This window comes from Cucurbita pepo, chromosome 13, assembly GCF_057944985.1.
Source record: "Cucurbita pepo subsp. pepo isolate OVF chromosome 13, ASM5794498v1, whole genome shotgun sequence".
Taxonomy (NCBI): domain Eukaryota; kingdom Viridiplantae; phylum Streptophyta; class Magnoliopsida; order Cucurbitales; family Cucurbitaceae; genus Cucurbita; species Cucurbita pepo.
In genome coordinates this window covers 12,038,850-12,056,756 of record NC_141810.1, presented here as the reverse complement: position 1 = coordinate 12,056,756, position 17,907 = coordinate 12,038,850, and the positions used below count along the sequence as shown (strand labels likewise).

Sequence of the window (17,907 nt, the reverse complement as noted above, 5' to 3'; positions counted from 1 at the left end):
TCTTACATTCATCTCAGATTCAATCTGCCCTCAATAATTATTAATCCTTAAATATTTTTTTAGAAATTTTTTTTTCTATACTTTTATTATTATTATTTTAAATTTAAATTTAAATTTATTATTTATGATATATTTTAAACATTTCACGTCAATATCAGTAATTTGAGAGAGCTATTAAATTAAGGATTAATTTGGGGGCCAAAGTAATTGTAAGGACCAAAATGTAATTTATTTAATTTTTTTAAAAAAGAATTAAGGTTTCACCATTAGTAATAAAATATAAACACAAAATTTAGGATGAATTACACGTGTCTATTTAATTAAGAAGTATTTAATAAGTATTTTTAAAGTTTATTATTTAGAAACAAAATCGAATTAATTATTATTATTATTATTATTATTATTTAATTTGTAATTTAACCTAAAGAAAGTATAAAGTTGGTGTAATGGAAGTACAGATCCACGTAGTGCAGTGTGTTCAAGAAGAAGAACGAAACGGGTCGGTCAGTTCGCTCAAAGATCCGCAGCCGCAGCCTTTGATCTTTGTTTATCTATTCTATAATCTCGATTTCTCTTTCAAATTCCAAGTTTTATCACTTCAATTACCGACTCATTTCGCCATTTATCCCGTCTCTCTTCTTAAGATTTGGCGCTCTTCTGTTTTCACTCTGTTCGATTTCTTCGGTGCCACAACACGGCTTGCGTCTCAATTCTTGGCCTCTCTTTGTTTATGTGATTCGCTGTTGACTGTTGAGAGTATCATCGCGTGGTTCGAATCTGTTTTTTGGGGTTTTTGTTTGATGTAATGGGTAATTGGAGAGAACGGCCTAGGAGAAATTTTCGGAATCAGAAGCCTCCTTGGTCGGCGTTAAGAAATTACGATCAAGATCCTCCGCTAGGTGATTTTCTTCCCTTGTTGTTTTTAGAATTAGGGTGCTGTGAGTTTCTTTTGTAGTGAAATTTCATGTTCGTCATTGAATTGAATGGAACTCGATTTCTTTGATTAGTTTCGTTAGTTGTTGGATAGAAATTATTCATTATTTCAGTTGTTGAATTGCATGGACATCTGGATTGTTTAGTCAGTTTTGTCTTGAAGAATGGCTTTTAGGCAAAATGTTGAAGTGAAGCTTGGGTTGGAGTTGGTTGGGATCTTGATTGATCCTTTGCTTTATTTTATTTCATATTTAGATTTTTACAGAAAGGACGTTCTTATCTTTTTCGTAATCTTGTGAATGTGATGTCTGCCGTAATTTACGGGCAATAAGGTTACTGTTTTGAGTAGTTTATGAATAAAAATGCAATGTAACATCTTTTCTTTTCATCTTTTTTGGAAAGATGAGAAAGTGAATGCGATCAGTGGGCTGTGTGAGATTGATGAAGATGATATTCTCATGTTAAACATGAAATTGGAAGTTGTAGTAATTATGAAATTGGAAGCGGTCCTTTCTAATTTTGTTAGAACATCTTTTCTTTTTATCTTTTTTGGAAAGAGGAGAAAGTGAATGTGATCAGTGGGCTGTGTGAGATTGATGAAGATGATATTCTCATGTTAAACATGAAATTGGAAGTTGTAGTAATTATGAAACTGGAAGCGGTCCTTTCTAATTTTGTTAGAACTACTCCCAATTTGAAAAAATAAGTACCTTATTTCTAGATGATTGATGTTCTAGGGCTAAGAGTATTGCTTATTTCATGTATCATAGATCTTTTATTGATTAATAATATTAATAGAAGGCCATTTTCTCAGAAATATATGAACCATAGAAACTGCTGATGGTTACTGTTAAAAGATGATGTTGCCATCTTATTACATTACAAGAAGAAGAAAAAATCTCATGAAAAGTGGTAATTGTAGGAAATAGGGATGAATTTGATTGTACCTCCTTAAAACTTACATTTCTTTTCTATTTCTATAAAATTTTGCAATTCAGACAAGGCTAAGTGGTGGCTTACGGTGGTTTATGGGATTAAAATTGACAAGTGAGTTTTCCACAAAACAAGTTTGATTAGTCATAAGATTAGCACTTAATTAAGCTTCAAACAAATTTGTATCTAATCACTCTTCCACTTCTTGAAACTGAAAATGTAGACTGGAAACTTGAGGAGGATTCGATGCCCTTTTGTGTATTCTTCATGTCAATCATTGTAAAGGGCTGCTATTAAGGGTATATTAGTAGTTAGTTAGGGAGTGTTATAATATTTGGTTATAAGTAGAGAGAGAGTGGAAAGGGAGGTGGTCGACTTTATTTTGGTGAGTGATTTAGGGCTTGTGAGAGATCTTAAAAAAGGGGGTCCAAGTACCTCGAAGAGTTGGTCTATCTTGTAGTTCGGGTATCTTTTATCTTTCGATACATTTGGGTTCTATCAAATTGAGTGTGTTAAAGCTTCAGGATTAAATTAAACCTAAACCAAATATTAGGAATTGAAATAATAAATATTCCATTTATATCTCTTCACCGATTTCAAAGCATTTGGAAATGTGTGATGGTATTATTTTTATTTGTTTGGCTAAACAAAAAATGCAACACCTTGTTTTGTAGGATGCTCATCCATATTATTAACAGTGAACTTAATCGTTCTGAATTAATTTCATTGTTTCTTCTTCGTGTAGAGTATTGGCGAGATGGCATTCCTTTATGGGAAAAGAAATTTTGCAAAGAGATCGGCTGTGTGCCATGGGGTAAAATAGTTGATTCCAAGAACTTTATTTATTGTCATACTAATGTAGTCAATTGGGATGATTCTGCTTGTGAAGAGGCTTTCCATAATGCTAAAAGACGTTATTGGGCAGCCATTAACGGCCATCAGTGTGATATCAATCTGCCTGATCCGGACAAATATATTGAACAAATCGATTGGAGTCCAGAGATGGATCCTGAATTGATTGAGGAACTGGATTGGGCATACTACAATCCTAATATGAAACAACAGGATGATTGGTTGGAGTGTAAAAATAAAAGGACAAGGAACTCCAGTTCTGTTTGGACAGAAAGTCACATTGAAGATCCAGGTCATGTGGGTAATCCCTGGGAACATGGTAACCAATTCACTGAAACTAAACGACAAGGATGGAGCCAGTGGAATTTAAGTGAGTCGAGGCAGGTGAATAATGATGGCAATCCTTGGGACAATATCATTGACCCAAGGAACAGGGGTATGGTGGACACTGCCTGGAAGGATAAAGGGAATCAAGTTGTCACCTCCTGGAAGAATAAAGGATTTTCTAGAGATGCAAGAAGTATGGTAGACAATGCCTGGAGAGCTAACGTGCAGTATCAAGATGGTGCTGCCACCTGGAAGACTAAAGGGTTTACCAGTGATGCAAGAAATAATTCATGGAGCAGGCACCAGCAGGGTGCCAGTAATTTTGATCATTATAATAGGCCTGGGAATAGCAATTACAATCGGAATGTCAGAAATTTACCTGATAGAATGCCGTCGAATATTCACGGTAACAAACAGGAGTGGAAATATAAGTATAGGTATGGCAAGAGGCCAAAAGATGCACAATTTGATTACATTGGAGGTAGGGATCAAGGAAACATTCCACCCAACCCACAAGGGGGAAGATTTTGATCAGCTGTTTCATGTTGGAGGATATTCAAAGCTTCAAAGAGATTATTTTGGTTGTTGGAGTTGACTGGCCACATGAATTTTGATTTTGCCCACTAGTAGCCAACCACTTCTGTTTTTGCTTTGATACTGCAGGATCATCTATGTTTTTGTTGGTAGTTTTTAACTTTATTTCAACAAGAATGACTGCAGAATTTTTGGTATAAAGAATTGAATATGAGTGACTTGGTTCTTTTGCAGGTCAATAGGTAGATTCCTCCCCTTACAATATGCGATCCTTGTATGATCAGGCCACATTAAGTATGTATCATTTTGATTTGAGAAACCTCTTTTTGGGAGACTTTATAGAGGCAATAACAGCTCTACTATCAATCCAATTATGACTTGTATGTGTGATGGCCTAATCTTAGCCAAGAACATCGTGGAGCTCCATTGTACATCATCTTGATAATCTCCCTCATTCGCCAACCTTGCTAGTTGATCTATTCTCCTCATTAATGATTGACTACTTTAATTCACTTTTTGGTATCTTTTTGCTTCACCTATTTTACTTCAGAATCATATTCTCACAGATGATTGGTTTTTTTCCTTTTTTTTTTCAAGAAGAAATATTCAGACAATTGGCTTCTTAAAAATGTGTTGTACACTCTGGATATGCAGTTTGTTCTTGTTCTTAGGTCCTTGTTCTGAGAAATGAGAATTCTGCTGTTGGGAATATGATAAAACCATGATCTGGAAATAGGAGGACGAGGGTATGAGTCCAACACGGTTGGCCAACACAGAAGAAGAAAGTTCCAAGTGGGAAGAGGTAAGTCCCTCTCAAGCATGTTATTTTCAGCCTCCTTGTGTTGATGCTCTGTTTGCTTATGTTCAGCTATTCTTGTCATTGCTTTTAAGGTCTAGGAGGACGAGGGTATGAGTCCAACACGGTTGGCCAACACAGAAGAAGAAAGTTCCAAGTGGGAAGAGGTAAGTCCCTCTCAAGCATGTTATTTTCAGCCTCCTTGTGTTGATGCTCTGTTTGCTTATGTTCAGCTATTCTTGTCATTGCTTTTAAGGTCTTTAGTAGGAAAAAGAGCCTTGAACAGAGCATTTAACCTTTTCTCGAGTGTCCAATGAAAGAATTATAAGATTTAAGAGTGCAGGATGTTTAATTTAAGGAATGGACATTGATTGGTTGATGTGTTTGGTTACTCTTCTTTGTGAGGTGAAAATGTTCAACTCTTCTGTATAACACATCCTTTCTCATTTATCACTGGCAGGTAAAGAAATGATTCAGGTACGGCTTGTTTGATAACGTCCTTTATTTTGCTTTGGTCTTCTGCATAAAAAAAAATCATGTTTATTTACTAACCATGAACAGAACTAAATGCAAAATTGTTATCAAAATGGGATCCAAGAAATTTCTTGTAGGAACACTGATGGATTTGCTGTTAGCTGCATAAGATTCAAAATTCCAGGTGTCTTAATCTCACCCATTTTCTGATTTACTTTGGCTTCTGTGTTGTAAATTGCATAATTGGACGGCTAGTTTTGGTTTGATCAGATCTTCTGGTGGCAGAGTTGCGTGCTTGGATTGAAATGCTGAATGAAAATAAACTGGCTGAGGGTTGTTGTTAATCAACACTGGTTTTGAGTGGTTTTGCTTGCAGCCTTGACTTATTACTGCTTCTATTCACTCTCTCGTCCAGTGATAATCCTCATCTTGTAGTATTTTGTTTATAAGTACAAGTAGGGTATAAGATTCTGAACAACAATGTAAATTTTATATTTAAATTTCAATTTTTAAGATTGCTAGTTGAACATTTTAACTAGATTTTTAGATAATTTTCTTAATTTGATTCGTATATACAACATTATTTGGTTTTTATTAAACATCATTCTATTTTATTGATTTTTTTTTAGTAAAAATATCAAATGGAGAATATTTCTCTAAGGTCTTTTCTTTTGAGTTGTTTTGTCGAATTGGTTGTTTAAGACCTTCAGACCTTTAGTTTCTATATCGACTTGATGAAGAAAATGGAATTGCTTCATATGAACTGGATGACAATGATTCTGATCTAGTTCATGATTTGTTAAAAATAGTTGTTAAAAATAGAAGGCGCTCCCTCTATTGACAAAAAAAAAAACTGTAGTTGATTTAATAATGATCGAGTAAACATTGCATCTTCGGCTTGAATCCAGAGATCATTTAGATATGATACAAAGTGGATAAAATAGGGAACAAAGACGGAAACAAGGAATTCAATATTTTAGAATGCTCTCGTTTTTCATTTTCATCCAGTTATCCGCTCTGTTTCAATTACATTTCCTTCCTATATCAGCAAAGAAAGAGTTTTTATTGATGAACAAATAGTGAGGAAAATAATTATGTTCTTAATTTGATAGCAGCTTGCTTCCTTTTGCTTTCAGCTTGGATTCAAGATTGAAAAATTTCAACCCACATCTTACCAAATCTGCCGTCTTCTTCTTCATGTGTTCAACTAACACTTCCTCACATACAATGTAGTTTGCTTCCCTCATCTGCCTCCTCTCCTTCAGATGTAAAAACGCTTTCTTGGCCCCGTCAATCGTCCCATACTTGCCCATTCCTGATACGATCGCCGAGTACGCCACCGCGCTCACAGGGCAACCTTGTTGCACCATCTCGTTAAGGACATCGATCACTATCTCTGCTTTACCAGATTTACATGCTTGGAGAATCGTTAGAGCGTATTTGAATTCCAGAGGTCCACTTTCCGTGTTTGCTAAACAGTCTCTAACAAGCATCATAACTGCGTCGATCTCGCAGATTTTGAACAGACCTTCGGAAAGAGAGCAGTAGGCTGCCACGGAAGGAACCGAACCCAGCTCAACTATTTTGTTATGAGATGCACAAGCCTCTTGGATTTCTTCCACTTCAACATAGCACGATACAACAATCGAGTAAGTTGAAGAGTCTGGTTCGATATTCGAGCTCTTCATGTCATTGTAGATCTCTAACGCTTTCTTCACCTGCCCATGGCGGTGAAGAGCGCCAATAACGATATTGTATATCGCAACACTGCCATAGCCCTTATCGTTCAAGCCACGAAACACATCTAGAGCTGCGCTTGTCTTGTCCTCCTCTTCGACCATAAGAGACATAAACTTGGAAAGAACATCATCCATAGAAAGTTCCAACTTCTGCAACAATGATAACAACTTCCACAAATCTTCCATTCTTCTCGTCTCCACGTACTGAATCATAATAGGCTTCACCGTTCCGAAATCTGGCCTAAGATCCTCTCGTATGGTTACTCGAAAGAGTTTATACGCCCGATCGACTTGATTTTCATTACAAAGACCTTTAATAAGAGAATCATATATCCCTAAATCAGCTCTATACCCTGAATCTACTAAATCCTTCAGCAAATCAAAAGCTAATCCAACTTTCTCATCCTGCACAAATGCCTCAATCAAGGACCCATAAATTGCTCTGTCTATCAAAATCCTCTTCCCTTTCATCTCCTGAAACAACTCGAACGCTTTTCGCACCCGACCGACTTTGCACAATCCGGTAATCAAGGTCCCATATGCCATAACATCAGGCTCTACTCTATCAGCTATCATTTCATCCCAAACTCTCAAACATCCCTCCAAATTCTCCTCAGAAACCAACACTTTCACCATTGCTGTATAAGCAAACACATCAGGCTTACACGACTTCGCCCTCATTCGACCCAAAAGCTCGAGCATTTCATCGACCCTCCCTGCCTTACACAACCCTTTAATCAAAATCATGAAGGTAATGTTCTCTTCCACTAACCCATTTTCCTGAAAGTCCCTATAAACAGATAAAGCTAAATCCATATTACCTGTTTTGACTAAGGCATCAAGAATCCTGTTATACAAGAAAACACGAGGAATAACCCCAAATTTCTTCATCTTTTCATACACATAGTAAACTCTAAGACCCCTATTGGCATCACAATGCATTCTAATCAGAATCTCGAACTGTTTTTCACTAGGAGGCTTACCTTGTGAATCCATGAGCTCAGGAATCTGATCAGCAGCCCTGAAGCGATTGTGGCGATTCAAACAATAAGCAAAAGCATTATAAGAAGCGAAATTGTGATGAAACCCCTTTTGTTTCCCAGCCCAGTAGAAGAATTTGGAGGCTAAAATGGGGTTAGAATCACGGCGGTGAGAAGCCTTGAGAACCTCTGCGACAAGGTCCGGAGTAACCCGGCGGAGTTTGTTGAGTTCAGAGATCACCGGCGGACCCCATTGGTTTTGATTCTTCCGGAAGGCGTCGACGATGAAGCGAGCAATTGGGGAAAGGCGGAGGGCGCTGGAGAAGAAGGCCTCGGAGGGCGACGGCGTAAGGTTGGAGTGTTGTTTAAATGGGCGATCAGGATCCCAGTTGCGGAGATGGAAGGGTTGGGGTTTTGGGGAAATGGGTTTGTCGGGGTTGGGTGGAGTGAGGGATTGACGGTTGGTGAAGAGGCCGCCGTAGACGGTGGGGCGGTGCTGCTTGGGGTTGCGGTGGCGGTGGCCATAGAAGAAGTATTGCTTGTAGGGTTTTGAGGGGATTTGAGGGGGCATTTGTGGGATGTTGATGCCTCTTCTTTGGAGAAATTGGATGCTGAAATCGCATAATTTGTGCACTTAGCTTAAGAAAAATGTTCTCAGGTTCGTAATCGTAACAGAGGGCTTCAAGAATTCTGAAGCTGTAAGCTTTGTGGAAGGAGAAGAAGAAGCTCGGCTCATTCTCTATGGAATCCCTATTTCTTAAATCTTTATCTTATTTCTTTTTTCTTTGTTAATATTCTTTCTAAATCTACAATAATTCCTACGATGATACTAGAATGTTTGTATATGATTGAATAACATTTTCCCTTATATTGTTGTGGAATGTGGAAGTTACCCGAATCTTGATATATCATTAGAACTGTGAGCGATATTTCAATCCATACACACAATAAAGAAGTAGATATCAATGTTTATCCTATATGATCATATTATACCATCCTATATCATCCATATTGAGTGATACTATTGTAGTAAGTTGGGCATACTTTGTTTGAATATCAAGTGACTTAAGAATGTTTGGTCATATTGCTTCTTGTACTATTGAAAGTGCCACAATTTTAGTTTTCATTGTAGATAGGGCTATTGATGGTTGTCGAGAGTCTCGTAGTGCGAGTATACATTGTTAACAAGTAGTATAAGAGGGAAGTATCAATTTTAGCATTAGTTGTAGATAGGGTTATTGATGGTTGTCGAGAGTCTCGTTGTGGGAGTATACATTGCCAACAGTAGTATATGAGGGAAGTATCAATTTTAGCTTTCGATGTAGATAGGGCTATTGATGGTTATCGAGAGCCTCATTCTCTATGGAAGAAGAAGAAGCTCGGTAGTATATGAGGGAAGAGCCTCATTCTTCCCTCAGTAGTATATGAGGGAAGAAGAAGCTCGGCTCATTCTCTATGGAATCCCTATTTCTTAAATCTTTATCTTATTTCTTTTTTCTTTGTTAATATTCTTTCTAAATCTACAATAATTTCATACTAGGATGATACTAGAATGTTTGTTTGGATTAAGTTTGAAAGACCAATATTCACGACAATATGATTGAATAACATTTTTCCTTATATTGTTGTGGAAGTTACTCGAATCTTGATATATCATTAGAACTGTGAGCGATATTTCAATCCATACACACAATAAAGAAGTAGATATCAATGCTTATCCTATATGATCATATTATACCATCCTATATCATCCATATTGAGTGATACTATTGTAGTAAGTTGGGCATACTTTATTTGGGTCTCAAATGACTTAAAGAATGTTTTGCCATATTGGTTCATGTACTACGATTGAAAGTGCCACAATTTTAACTTTCATTGTAGATAGGACTAGCACTATTGATGGTTGTCGAGACTCTCGTAGTACGAGTATACATTGTTAACAAGTAGTCAACAAGAAGTATAAGAGGGAAGTATCAATTTTAGCTTTCGATGTAGATAGGGCTATTGATGGTTATCGAGAGCCTCGTAGTGGCGAGTATACATGGCCAATAAGTAGTATAAGAGGGAAGTATCAATTTTAGCTTTCGTTGTAGATAGGGCTATTGATGGTTGTCGAGAGTCTCGTAGTAGAAGTATACCTTGCCAACAAGTAGTAAAAGAGGGAAGTATTCCAAGTATTAAATCGCAAGGGAATGACCTCAACTTTCCAATATGACCTCCTTAGAGTAGAAAGTGAAAAGTTAATGGAAATGTAAATATTTATGAGGGAGAGGGATCAAAAACAATTTCAACTACAGCAGAACATAGAGGTCATTCAACGTTTGTTGCCTATTTGCAGAGTGTAGAAGCTTAGGTGGTAAGAAATACACCTGCATCTTGACTACATTATATCTTGCATTAAAAGCTAATTGATTTTCTACCAAGTTAATAACTTTTCTAAAACATTCAATGCTTCAGACTATAACAATTTCAAATATCATGGGTATGCCATTTCTAATTGATACCAGTTATAGACTTGATAACAAATGAACATGCAATATGGTAGTTTTATTTTATTGATAATGTATATCTACAATATACAGGGAAGTTTCCAAGTTCCTTGCCCATTTCTCAGCCGTCTAATCCAATCATATGAACACCTCCAAAAAAAACTAAGCAATTATTCATACCTCGGCTTCCCTTTTAGGGCGGTTGCGAGTTCGTGGAAGGGCTGGTTTTTCTTCGAAAGATATTCCTGAACCATCATCTTTGTTTTCCTCATCTTCCTCCATGATGGCTTGATTAAGAGCAAGCTGATTCACAAACAACATACAAGAAACTCAGAAAAATGAATTAAGTTTCTTTTTTTCATCTCTTTTTTATGACAATAATGTGGGTTGAAGTGAAGAGCCATGATCAAACTCATCCAAGAGCTTAGCAATGTGGTTTTTGCTATCTTCTTCTTTCTATTTTGATGCTTCCAAAATATTCCTGCTTTAAACAGGTCTTGGGGTGACCAAGGTGGGAAGGACTTGGAAATGTTTTGAGACGGCTTCAAAGTCCTAAGTTAGGGCTCTCACGTAAAAACCTCAAGTCCCGATTGATAAACATTTAGTTTTCGAAAACTAAGTTCACATACACTACTTCCACCTATGAGTGTCTTTGTTTTGTTATCTGTGAAGTTTTTCAAAATTCAAGTTAAGATTTGAAAACAAAATGATGTCGTTTCTAAAAATTTGGTTTCGTTTATGGAATTTGGTTTTGAACTATGTTTCCTGGAAGGATTAAAAATATCCTAAAGAAATTGTCAGAAAACAAATATAATCATTAAAAATCAAACAATTATCAAATAGGGTCTTAGTCATTTAAAATCATTGTGGTCCTTCGGAACAAGGCTTAAGAAGGTACTGTTGAGGATTGTTAGGAGGAAGTAGCACATGGGCTAATTAAAAGAATGATCATGAGTTTATAAGTAAGGAATATATCTCCGTTGTTATGAAGCCTTTTGGGAGAACAAAAAATAAAGCTACGAGAGTTTATGCTCAAAGTGGAGAATATAATATCATTGTGGAGGTTCGTGATTCCTAATAGGTATCTCTCTCCTGAGATTAGTGGTGGTGGTGACGGGTGAGAACTGAAACCATATACTACAAGGAATGAGGCCTTCGATACAAGATTATCCTATCCAAGTGGGGGATCATTCAATCAAACGGTCATGAATCTACAAAAACAAGCCTTTGAGCAGAGAGGCACAAAGCGGGCAACTTTTGGGTGTGGGGGTGGGGGTACCTCTCCTTTTTTTATGATCCCACTGAACTTAGAGAAAGTGCTTAACAAATAAAAGCAATCATCCCCATATAAGTACAAGTTTGAACAATCTTGGAATTAAAATAAGCACTTGCAGAGCCAACTAGAATGCATCTTAGTAACAATTTCTCAACCTTGTAATATTTCGCCTCAAAAAACTAATAACAGACTTCATAATCCTAGCTTAGGTGCCACCATGTAAGAAGCCAAACCATGTCTCCGAAGACTAATTTCAAACAAGAATACTAATTCAACCATAATATTCTAACAGTCGGTCATTAGAAAATGTGATTTTCCTTAACAGTAAGCATTAAATCAAACAGGTTATCTGCATTAATATCACACAACCCTCAACATTACATGAAATCTTATCTCAAAACTCAAGAAACCGTATCTAAACCAAACATGAACGGCAAATCACCAGAATCTCCGTAAAAATTAAGTCCCAAAAACAAAATGGAGCGAAATTAGAAATCACAAAGTGTACCTCCTCAAGAAATTTCTTGTCGAGGTTATCGCCGATCTTAAGAGCGGTGAGGGCAGTGACGAGAATGAGAGAGAACGGAATAGAGAAGGCGAAGATGTAACTGCTGGTGCTGGCGCCGGCACGAGTCGTCACCAGTCGTAGGGTTTTGACCGCCGAATGGTCGCCGGAGAATCTGACCGCCGGCAAAAATTTGGAAGGTCTGAAGAATGCCCGCGCCGGAGCGACGGGGAGAGTGGAATGGGGGAAGAAGGCTCGTGTCGAGATAAGGAGCCTCGCCATAGCTCTTGAAGAGTACGGATTTGGAATGGACGTTGTTGAAGACTGAAAGTTGTGTATTAATGGATGGCCCAAGCAGGTTTCGAACTTCGGCTTAGCCTATGAGATACTCTGGCCCAAGCCCACTTGGACCACTGGCTAGCCGCATGCCCGTTCCACCAAAATCATGTCTATACCCATTACGGCTAAAATGCTCCAAAATACACTCGATCATACGTCCAAATTATCCATGAATTACAATTTTTACGTGGTTATCTTGTACACTAAGTTAGAACAAGTGTCGCATAATCGTTATCTCGCTATCACAAGAGAGAGACTGTGACACTAAACACTAACGCAGAACTCTACCAATAATGCAACTCATTCTTTATGTTTGTATATAATTTTATGCTAACTCAAATCAATATCATTTTAGTCATCGACTTAAGCGTCAAAGTATGTTCAACACAACACCACATTAAATTTTCACAGGTCCTTAGATTTTCAATAAGCCGAGAAAATCGATCCTAACTCACTTGAAAGGGTCGAGTTGCAAAGGGTTTACGCCCATAGCACGCCCTTGTTCGATTTTCTCGAGAGAAAAAAAAAAGGTCTTTCAACAAGTTTGAAATTGACTTGTCTCGATGATTAGACTCCACGAAACTCAACATAGAAACCTATTAGACACGGCTGATAAAGAAGACTAAAGTTATAACTACTTTTCAAAAAGCTCGAGAACCAAAACGAAATAATCGTAAAATAATGGGAAGAGTTTGAAGATGGTGAAGTCTTGAAAGGCAATATGTTTGGCGAAGGACCACTTAGGGTTCAAAAAATGGACCATTGTATGCTTAAACATGAAGAGTTGGTCAAAGATGGCTCCATAAAGTGGGTTCCAATTGGGCTTTCGGTGGTTAATTATTCACCAGCGCTCCCCCACTTTGGATTAAGACTCTCGTCGGTTGACCGCCTGCGGATTCCACAAGCCAAACTTGCCTTCATTTTTATCTTTTTATTTATTTTTATGTTAAAATATTATTTTAATTTTAGTATTATAAAAAATGTTAGTCTAAATTAATAAATATATTGGTACACCAAATATTTTACACCAAATAATTGATAATTAATTTAATTATTCTCATGTTATTAAGCGGTTAATTGTCACAATGAGCTGACGTTTCTATATTTAGTTGATTGTATTAGAATTAAGAGTCGAGTAAAATAAATAAATAAAAACGCGAGATTTCAAGTGAAGACTATCCCTACGACATAGTCACGTTATCTTATCTACTCCTTGCTTATTAGAGTGAAGACTATCTCCACTGATCAATACGAGTCATTCCAACATATTTTGTCTTCAATCACATACATCACAGGAAAATTCATAGGAGGACATCCTATAATTGCTCCAAATAAAACACGCTTAACTATGAAATTCTTAGGATTGAGTCATCGAAAAGGAAGGTATACCTCGTTGGAATAAGTACTGACTTTCAATTCTTCTACTCATTTCTTAGTCATCTTATCTTCATGATTGCTCTCATTTAGATATGTACTCAGTTCATTTATGTACCCCTCTTTTACTCGGGTGTCGTCTCTAAAGTTAATAAAATGTATAATAAGTCCCTAAAATCTCAATTTTTTTTTAATAAAACATCATATACAACATTAAATATTGAATATTACCAAAAAAAAAAAAAAAAAAAAAAAACAATAAAAAAAAAATTGTATACAAAAATTCACACAATTTGCAACATTTATATATATATATATAAAAAAAAAAACACACCACCCTTTCCATAAAATAAATTACATAAAATTAGTATAAAAAAAAATTAGACCTTAAAAAAATTAAATTTCACTCAAAACCCGAACCCGAACAAGTTCATAACTCGAAATCAGAGGAAGCTCGATTTCGACCTCGATTTCAATGACCCGAAAAAATCAAATAAGATTTGAAAGCTAAAAATAATATTTTTGTATAAAAAAAAAAAAAAAAAAAAACATAGAAATTTGATGAAGCAATGAAGGGTTGAATAAAAGAACCAATCAATGCTTCATCAAAGACTTAGCTCAGAAGGAGACGACAGCCTTCTTTGAATCCTCTGCAACTAAAGCTCCAACTCCCATGGCGGAAGCTTTGGAAACCCACCAAACCCTCAAGCTTCTATCAAGGCTACCACTGTACAACAAGAATCCCTCACCCACACCATTTGGCGCCACCTGTAAGCATTTAATTGGTCCGTCATGCCCATTTATCACCCCAACTTTACACAGCCTTCCAAACGCTTCTCTTCTCCAAATCCCTATGCTCTTATCCGCCGATCCACTGCACAAAAACTCCCCCATCAAACACACACACAGCACCGCCATTTTATGAGCCCTTCTCTCCCAAACCACCTTCCAACAGCTCACCGATTCCCCTGTTTTTTCCCAACCCATCAAGAACCCATCTGAAATTCCCCCATATACCCACTTCCCGTCGCCGGAAACCACCACACAGTTCATCGATTCATCCTTATGACCCTCTAAAATCCCTAATAAACAATGGGTTTCTTCCTGTTCTTGTTCTTGTTCTTCTTCTTGTTTTTTTCTTCCCCATGCTTTGATTTTCCCATCTGCTGAAGCGGAATAAACAATCCCATTACAGATAACAATCCCATTAATCGCATCATCATGAGCTTTAATGGATTCCAAGCATTTTAAATCAGAAACCCTCCAAATTTTTAGGGTTTTATCCCAAGAACCAGAGTAAATCAATCCATTATGAACTGCTAAACAAGAAATGGTATCAGCGTGTTCAATCCAGAGGATTTTATGGTGTCTTCTTGTTTGAACATAGTTTTTTTGTTTCATGAACTTACCCAAATAATCTTTCGCTGTTGGGAGTGTGTTTACCAAGCGGAAATTGTTCTCCGACCGCCGTGAAACCTTCCAGACTCTGATTTTTCCGTCTTGATGAGCGGTGAAAACCTTGCTTCCTACGGTGACCACTGCCTTTACAGATCCTTCACCATGGCCGAATCGGGTGAAAACCCTTAAATCCGGCTGTTGCCATACGATTATGTCTTTTCCTTGCGATGCACTTAAAATGAACTCGCCGCACATTGCTAAGCAAGAAACAGAGCCGATGTGGCCGGAGAGAACCGCCAGTTGCCGATACGGGCAATACCCAGATGGGGATTTGGAAAGGAAATCGCAGCGGAATCCGATTTGTTTCAAATCGAAGGTGTAGGAGGGCGCCGGAGTGTTGTCGTCGGCGTCACTGCTGGTGTCGGAGCTTGTTGAATGCAACAATGGCGTCGCTGCTTCTGCTACAAAAGGATCCATTGAAGAGAAAGAGAGGGAAAGAAAAGGGGGAGCGGAGGAGAAGGGGAATCTTTGAATCCGTTGCGAGGAGTGAAGAATTGGGGTTCGCTCGCTCGTTTGTTTATTGAATTAAATTTGGAGAAAAGTGGAACTGAAGAAGGGTCGGTGCAACGGATACTTTTGGTTGTTCATAGAAGAGCTCTCTGTGGGCCACTTAAAATTCGAGCTTTTGAGTTCTTTTTTCTTTTTTTAATGAATTTATTTAGGGTTTTTTTTTATAAAAAAAAATTATTTTTTGATTAATTTATTTAACGTAAGGTTCTCATTACAATTGTTTGACCCGGGTCCTTTCTAGCACACCGCCTCGTGTCCACCCTCCTCTTGGTACATCAACTCTGCACACCGCGTTGTGTCCACCCTCCTCCTGGTACATCACCCCACACACACCGCGTTGTGTCCACCCTCCTCCTAGTACGTCACCCCACACACACCGCGTCGTGTCCACCCTCCACCTGGTACATCTCCCCGCACACCGTGTCATGTCCACCTTCCTCACTGGTACATCACTTGGCACATTGCGTGTTGGGCTTTGACACAATTTGTAATTGCTCAAACCCACTGCTAACAAATGTTGTCTTCAATATTTTTAAAATGCATCTAGACGAGGTTTTCACATGTTTATAAAGAATGTTTCATTCTCCTCCCCAACCAACAAACGTGGACTCACCAGTTTTAATTATTTTTAAATCGATAATTTATAATTTATAATAAAAATAATTATTTAATTTAAGTTTTTTGATCGACATTTTTTAAAAATAATTGTTATAAAAATATAAAAAGAAAGAAAGCTCCCAACCTTCATTTTGCACCGCCACAAACAGAATACTCATCGACTTCCGCCATTCTCTCATTCCACATTTCCGCAGATTTCAGGATCGATTCCGCAGTCATCGGCTCTTCAGAACACTATGCCTTAATCGATCGCGACGGCGGTGGATCTCAGCCGGCGATCAAAGTCGTCGCTCTCTGATTCTCTTCGCCGAAATTCTCGCCACAGAGGCCTGATTCGTGGTGGTAATCGAACTATCTCTTGCTGTTACTCTGTTATTTTTCTTTGCTCTGTTTTATTCGATCTTTCTGGCGGTGGTTGTAGCGACGGAGTGGATCGATGAACTGCAAATTGAATATAAAGATATCTCGCCCTAGCCGATGCTGAATTCCGATTTAGGTAAGTATTTCTCCAGAGAAAGAAATTAATCATAATTTGGTAACGATTATGCAATCAATAATATTTTTAATATTTTGTTTATCAAAATTATTCTCAATGATAATCGTTACTGCAAATGATTACGTTTTTTTTTCGGAAGAACAAAATATATTTTTGATATTTGAATGGAGTTTACGTTTAATGTCGGAAGAAAATAATTCTAAATACCTGTACCAATTAAGAATTGAAATATATTTAATTTAATTTAATATTTAGATTTTTTTTTAAATTTATTTAGCATAGATAGGAAGATTTGAACCTGAGATCTACGGGTCCATTTGATTTATCGTAAATTATGAATAATTTCATGTGGTTCAAAATTCAGATTTTGCAATGTCATCATTCTTAAGATTAGAAATTCTGGTTCGATATTGCAATGTCATCATGCTTAAGATTCGAAATTCTGGTTCGATATTGCAATGTCATCATGCTTAAGATTCGAAATTCTGGTTCGATATTGCAATGTCATCATGTGTAAGATTCGAAATTCTGGTTCGATATTGCAATGTCATCATGTGTAAGATTAGAAATTCTGGTTCGATCAACATTTTCTTGCATACTATGCAACATGACCACATTAACTAGAACTGTTTACAAGATTGAAGGCTACCCCCACAAACGAGCACAAATCCTTTTGACACAGATCCTTTTGATATGTTGCATCTTTACTAAAACTTTGATATGAACTGAGAGACATCAATCATACAATATACTTCAATGAAGATGTGAAGAAAAGGTTGTCAAAATTATCAAAATATGTTTCAATTCATGCTACATTGAAGAAGAATAAAGTTTGATTGTTGCAAATTTTGGGTGGGTTATAATTTAGAGTTATTGTATTTTAAGACTTTTTATTTCATTTCGGTTACATTTACATAATGGCTAATTATGGCCATAAAGTGTGAATGTTACAACTTTAGGAATGCCTTTAATAGTTTCATTTTGAGGCTATATAAAGCCATGTATGTTGTATTTGTAAGGTAGACTTGGAAAATATATTAAAAGAAGCATTTGTGCTTTTCTTTAGCCAATGGCTAAGTTTCTTTGCAATTCTATGTAGTTTAGATTGCATGTAGAATCATTCAAGCTCGACATGATCAATCTTGCTTGTGGAGTGATTCGAATCTCAAACAAGTGTTTGAGATATTTGATCAACAAGAGTCATTCAAGCTCGACATGATCAATCTTGCTTGTGGAGTGATTCGAATCTCAAACAAGTGTTTGAGATATTTGAT

At 37.0% G+C, this 17,907-nt stretch overlaps 4 protein-coding genes across 14 annotated transcripts; 1 reads left to right on the top strand and 3 right to left on the bottom strand.

Annotated features, from left to right (window-relative positions):
• The first annotated feature begins 449 nt into the window (after window positions 1–449).
• On the top strand, window positions 450–5,384 carry LOC111809355 (uncharacterized). 10 transcript variants are annotated; one of them, XM_087117076.1, is made up of 6 exons: window positions 450–899; window positions 2,612–4,381; window positions 4,471–4,542; window positions 4,836–4,852; window positions 4,937–5,033; window positions 5,135–5,384. In XM_087117076.1, the coding sequence occupies exons 1-2, from the start codon at window positions 806–808 to the stop codon at window positions 3,574–3,576; spliced, it is 1,059 nt and encodes a 352-aa protein (XP_086973202.1). In that variant the 5' UTR covers window positions 450–805; the 3' UTR covers window positions 3,577–4,381; window positions 4,471–4,542; window positions 4,836–4,852; window positions 4,937–5,033; window positions 5,135–5,384. The 10 variants fall into 10 exon arrangements, with proteins under 10 accessions (XP_086973202.1, XP_086973200.1, XP_086973197.1 ...); XM_087117074.1 differs by having other exon boundaries at window positions 5,120–5,384; XM_087117071.1 differs by having other exon boundaries at window positions 2,612–3,728; window positions 3,814–4,381; window positions 4,471–5,033; window positions 5,120–5,384.
• A 411-nt stretch (window positions 5,385–5,795) lies between these two features.
• On the bottom strand, window positions 5,796–8,336 carry EMB3131 (Pentatricopeptide repeat (PPR-like) superfamily protein). Its single transcript, XM_023695359.2, has one exon. The coding sequence runs from the start codon at window positions 8,137–8,139 to the stop codon at window positions 5,950–5,952; it is 2,190 nt and encodes a 729-aa protein (XP_023551127.2). The 5' UTR covers window positions 8,140–8,336; the 3' UTR covers window positions 5,796–5,949.
• A 1,758-nt stretch (window positions 8,337–10,094) lies between these two features.
• On the bottom strand, window positions 10,095–12,162 carry LOC111808971 (uncharacterized). The gene is made up of 2 exons (XM_023695235.2): window positions 11,842–12,162; window positions 10,095–10,360 (listed from the first exon to the last, which is right to left on the bottom strand). Exons 1-2 carry the CDS (start codon window positions 12,118–12,120, stop codon window positions 10,232–10,234), a joined length of 408 nt encoding a protein of 135 aa, XP_023551003.1. The 5' UTR covers window positions 12,121–12,162; the 3' UTR covers window positions 10,095–10,231.
• A 1,908-nt stretch (window positions 12,163–14,070) lies between these two features.
• Window positions 14,071–15,572, bottom strand: LOC111809126 (Transducin/WD40 repeat-like superfamily protein). Of its 2 annotated transcripts, XM_023695486.2 has the most exons (2): window positions 14,961–15,572; window positions 14,071–14,714 (listed from the first exon to the last, which is right to left on the bottom strand). In XM_023695486.2, exons 1-2 carry the CDS (start codon window positions 15,424–15,426, stop codon window positions 14,170–14,172), a joined length of 1,011 nt encoding a protein of 336 aa, XP_023551254.1. In that variant the 5' UTR covers window positions 15,427–15,572; the 3' UTR covers window positions 14,071–14,169. The 2 variants fall into 2 exon arrangements, with proteins under 2 accessions (XP_023551254.1, XP_023551252.1); XM_023695484.2 differs by having other exon boundaries at window positions 14,071–15,571.
• Between the last annotated feature and the right edge of the window lie 2,335 nt (window positions 15,573–17,907).

Coding starts and splice junctions, on each gene's coding strand:
- EMB3131 (XM_023695359.2), bottom strand. CDS start 8,139: ATGCCCCCTCAAATCCCCTCAAAACCCTACAAGCAATACTTCTTCTAT.
- LOC111809126 (XM_023695484.2), bottom strand. CDS start 15,426: ATGGATCCTTTTGTAGCAGAAGCAGCGACGCCATTGTTGCATTCAACA.
- LOC111808971 (XM_023695235.2), bottom strand. CDS start 12,120: ATGGCGAGGCTCCTTATCTCGACACGAGCCTTCTTCCCCCATTCCACT. Junction 10,361..11,841: donor ACAAGAAATTTCTTGAGGAG/GTACACTTTGTG, acceptor TTTGTGAATCAG/CTTGCTCTTAATCAAGCCAT.
- LOC111809355 (XM_087117071.1), top strand. CDS start 806: ATGGGTAATTGGAGAGAACGGCCTAGGAGAAATTTTCGGAATCAGAAG. Junction 900..2,611: donor CGATCAAGATCCTCCGCTAG/GTGATTTTCTTC, acceptor TTCTTCGTGTAG/AGTATTGGCGAGATGGCATT.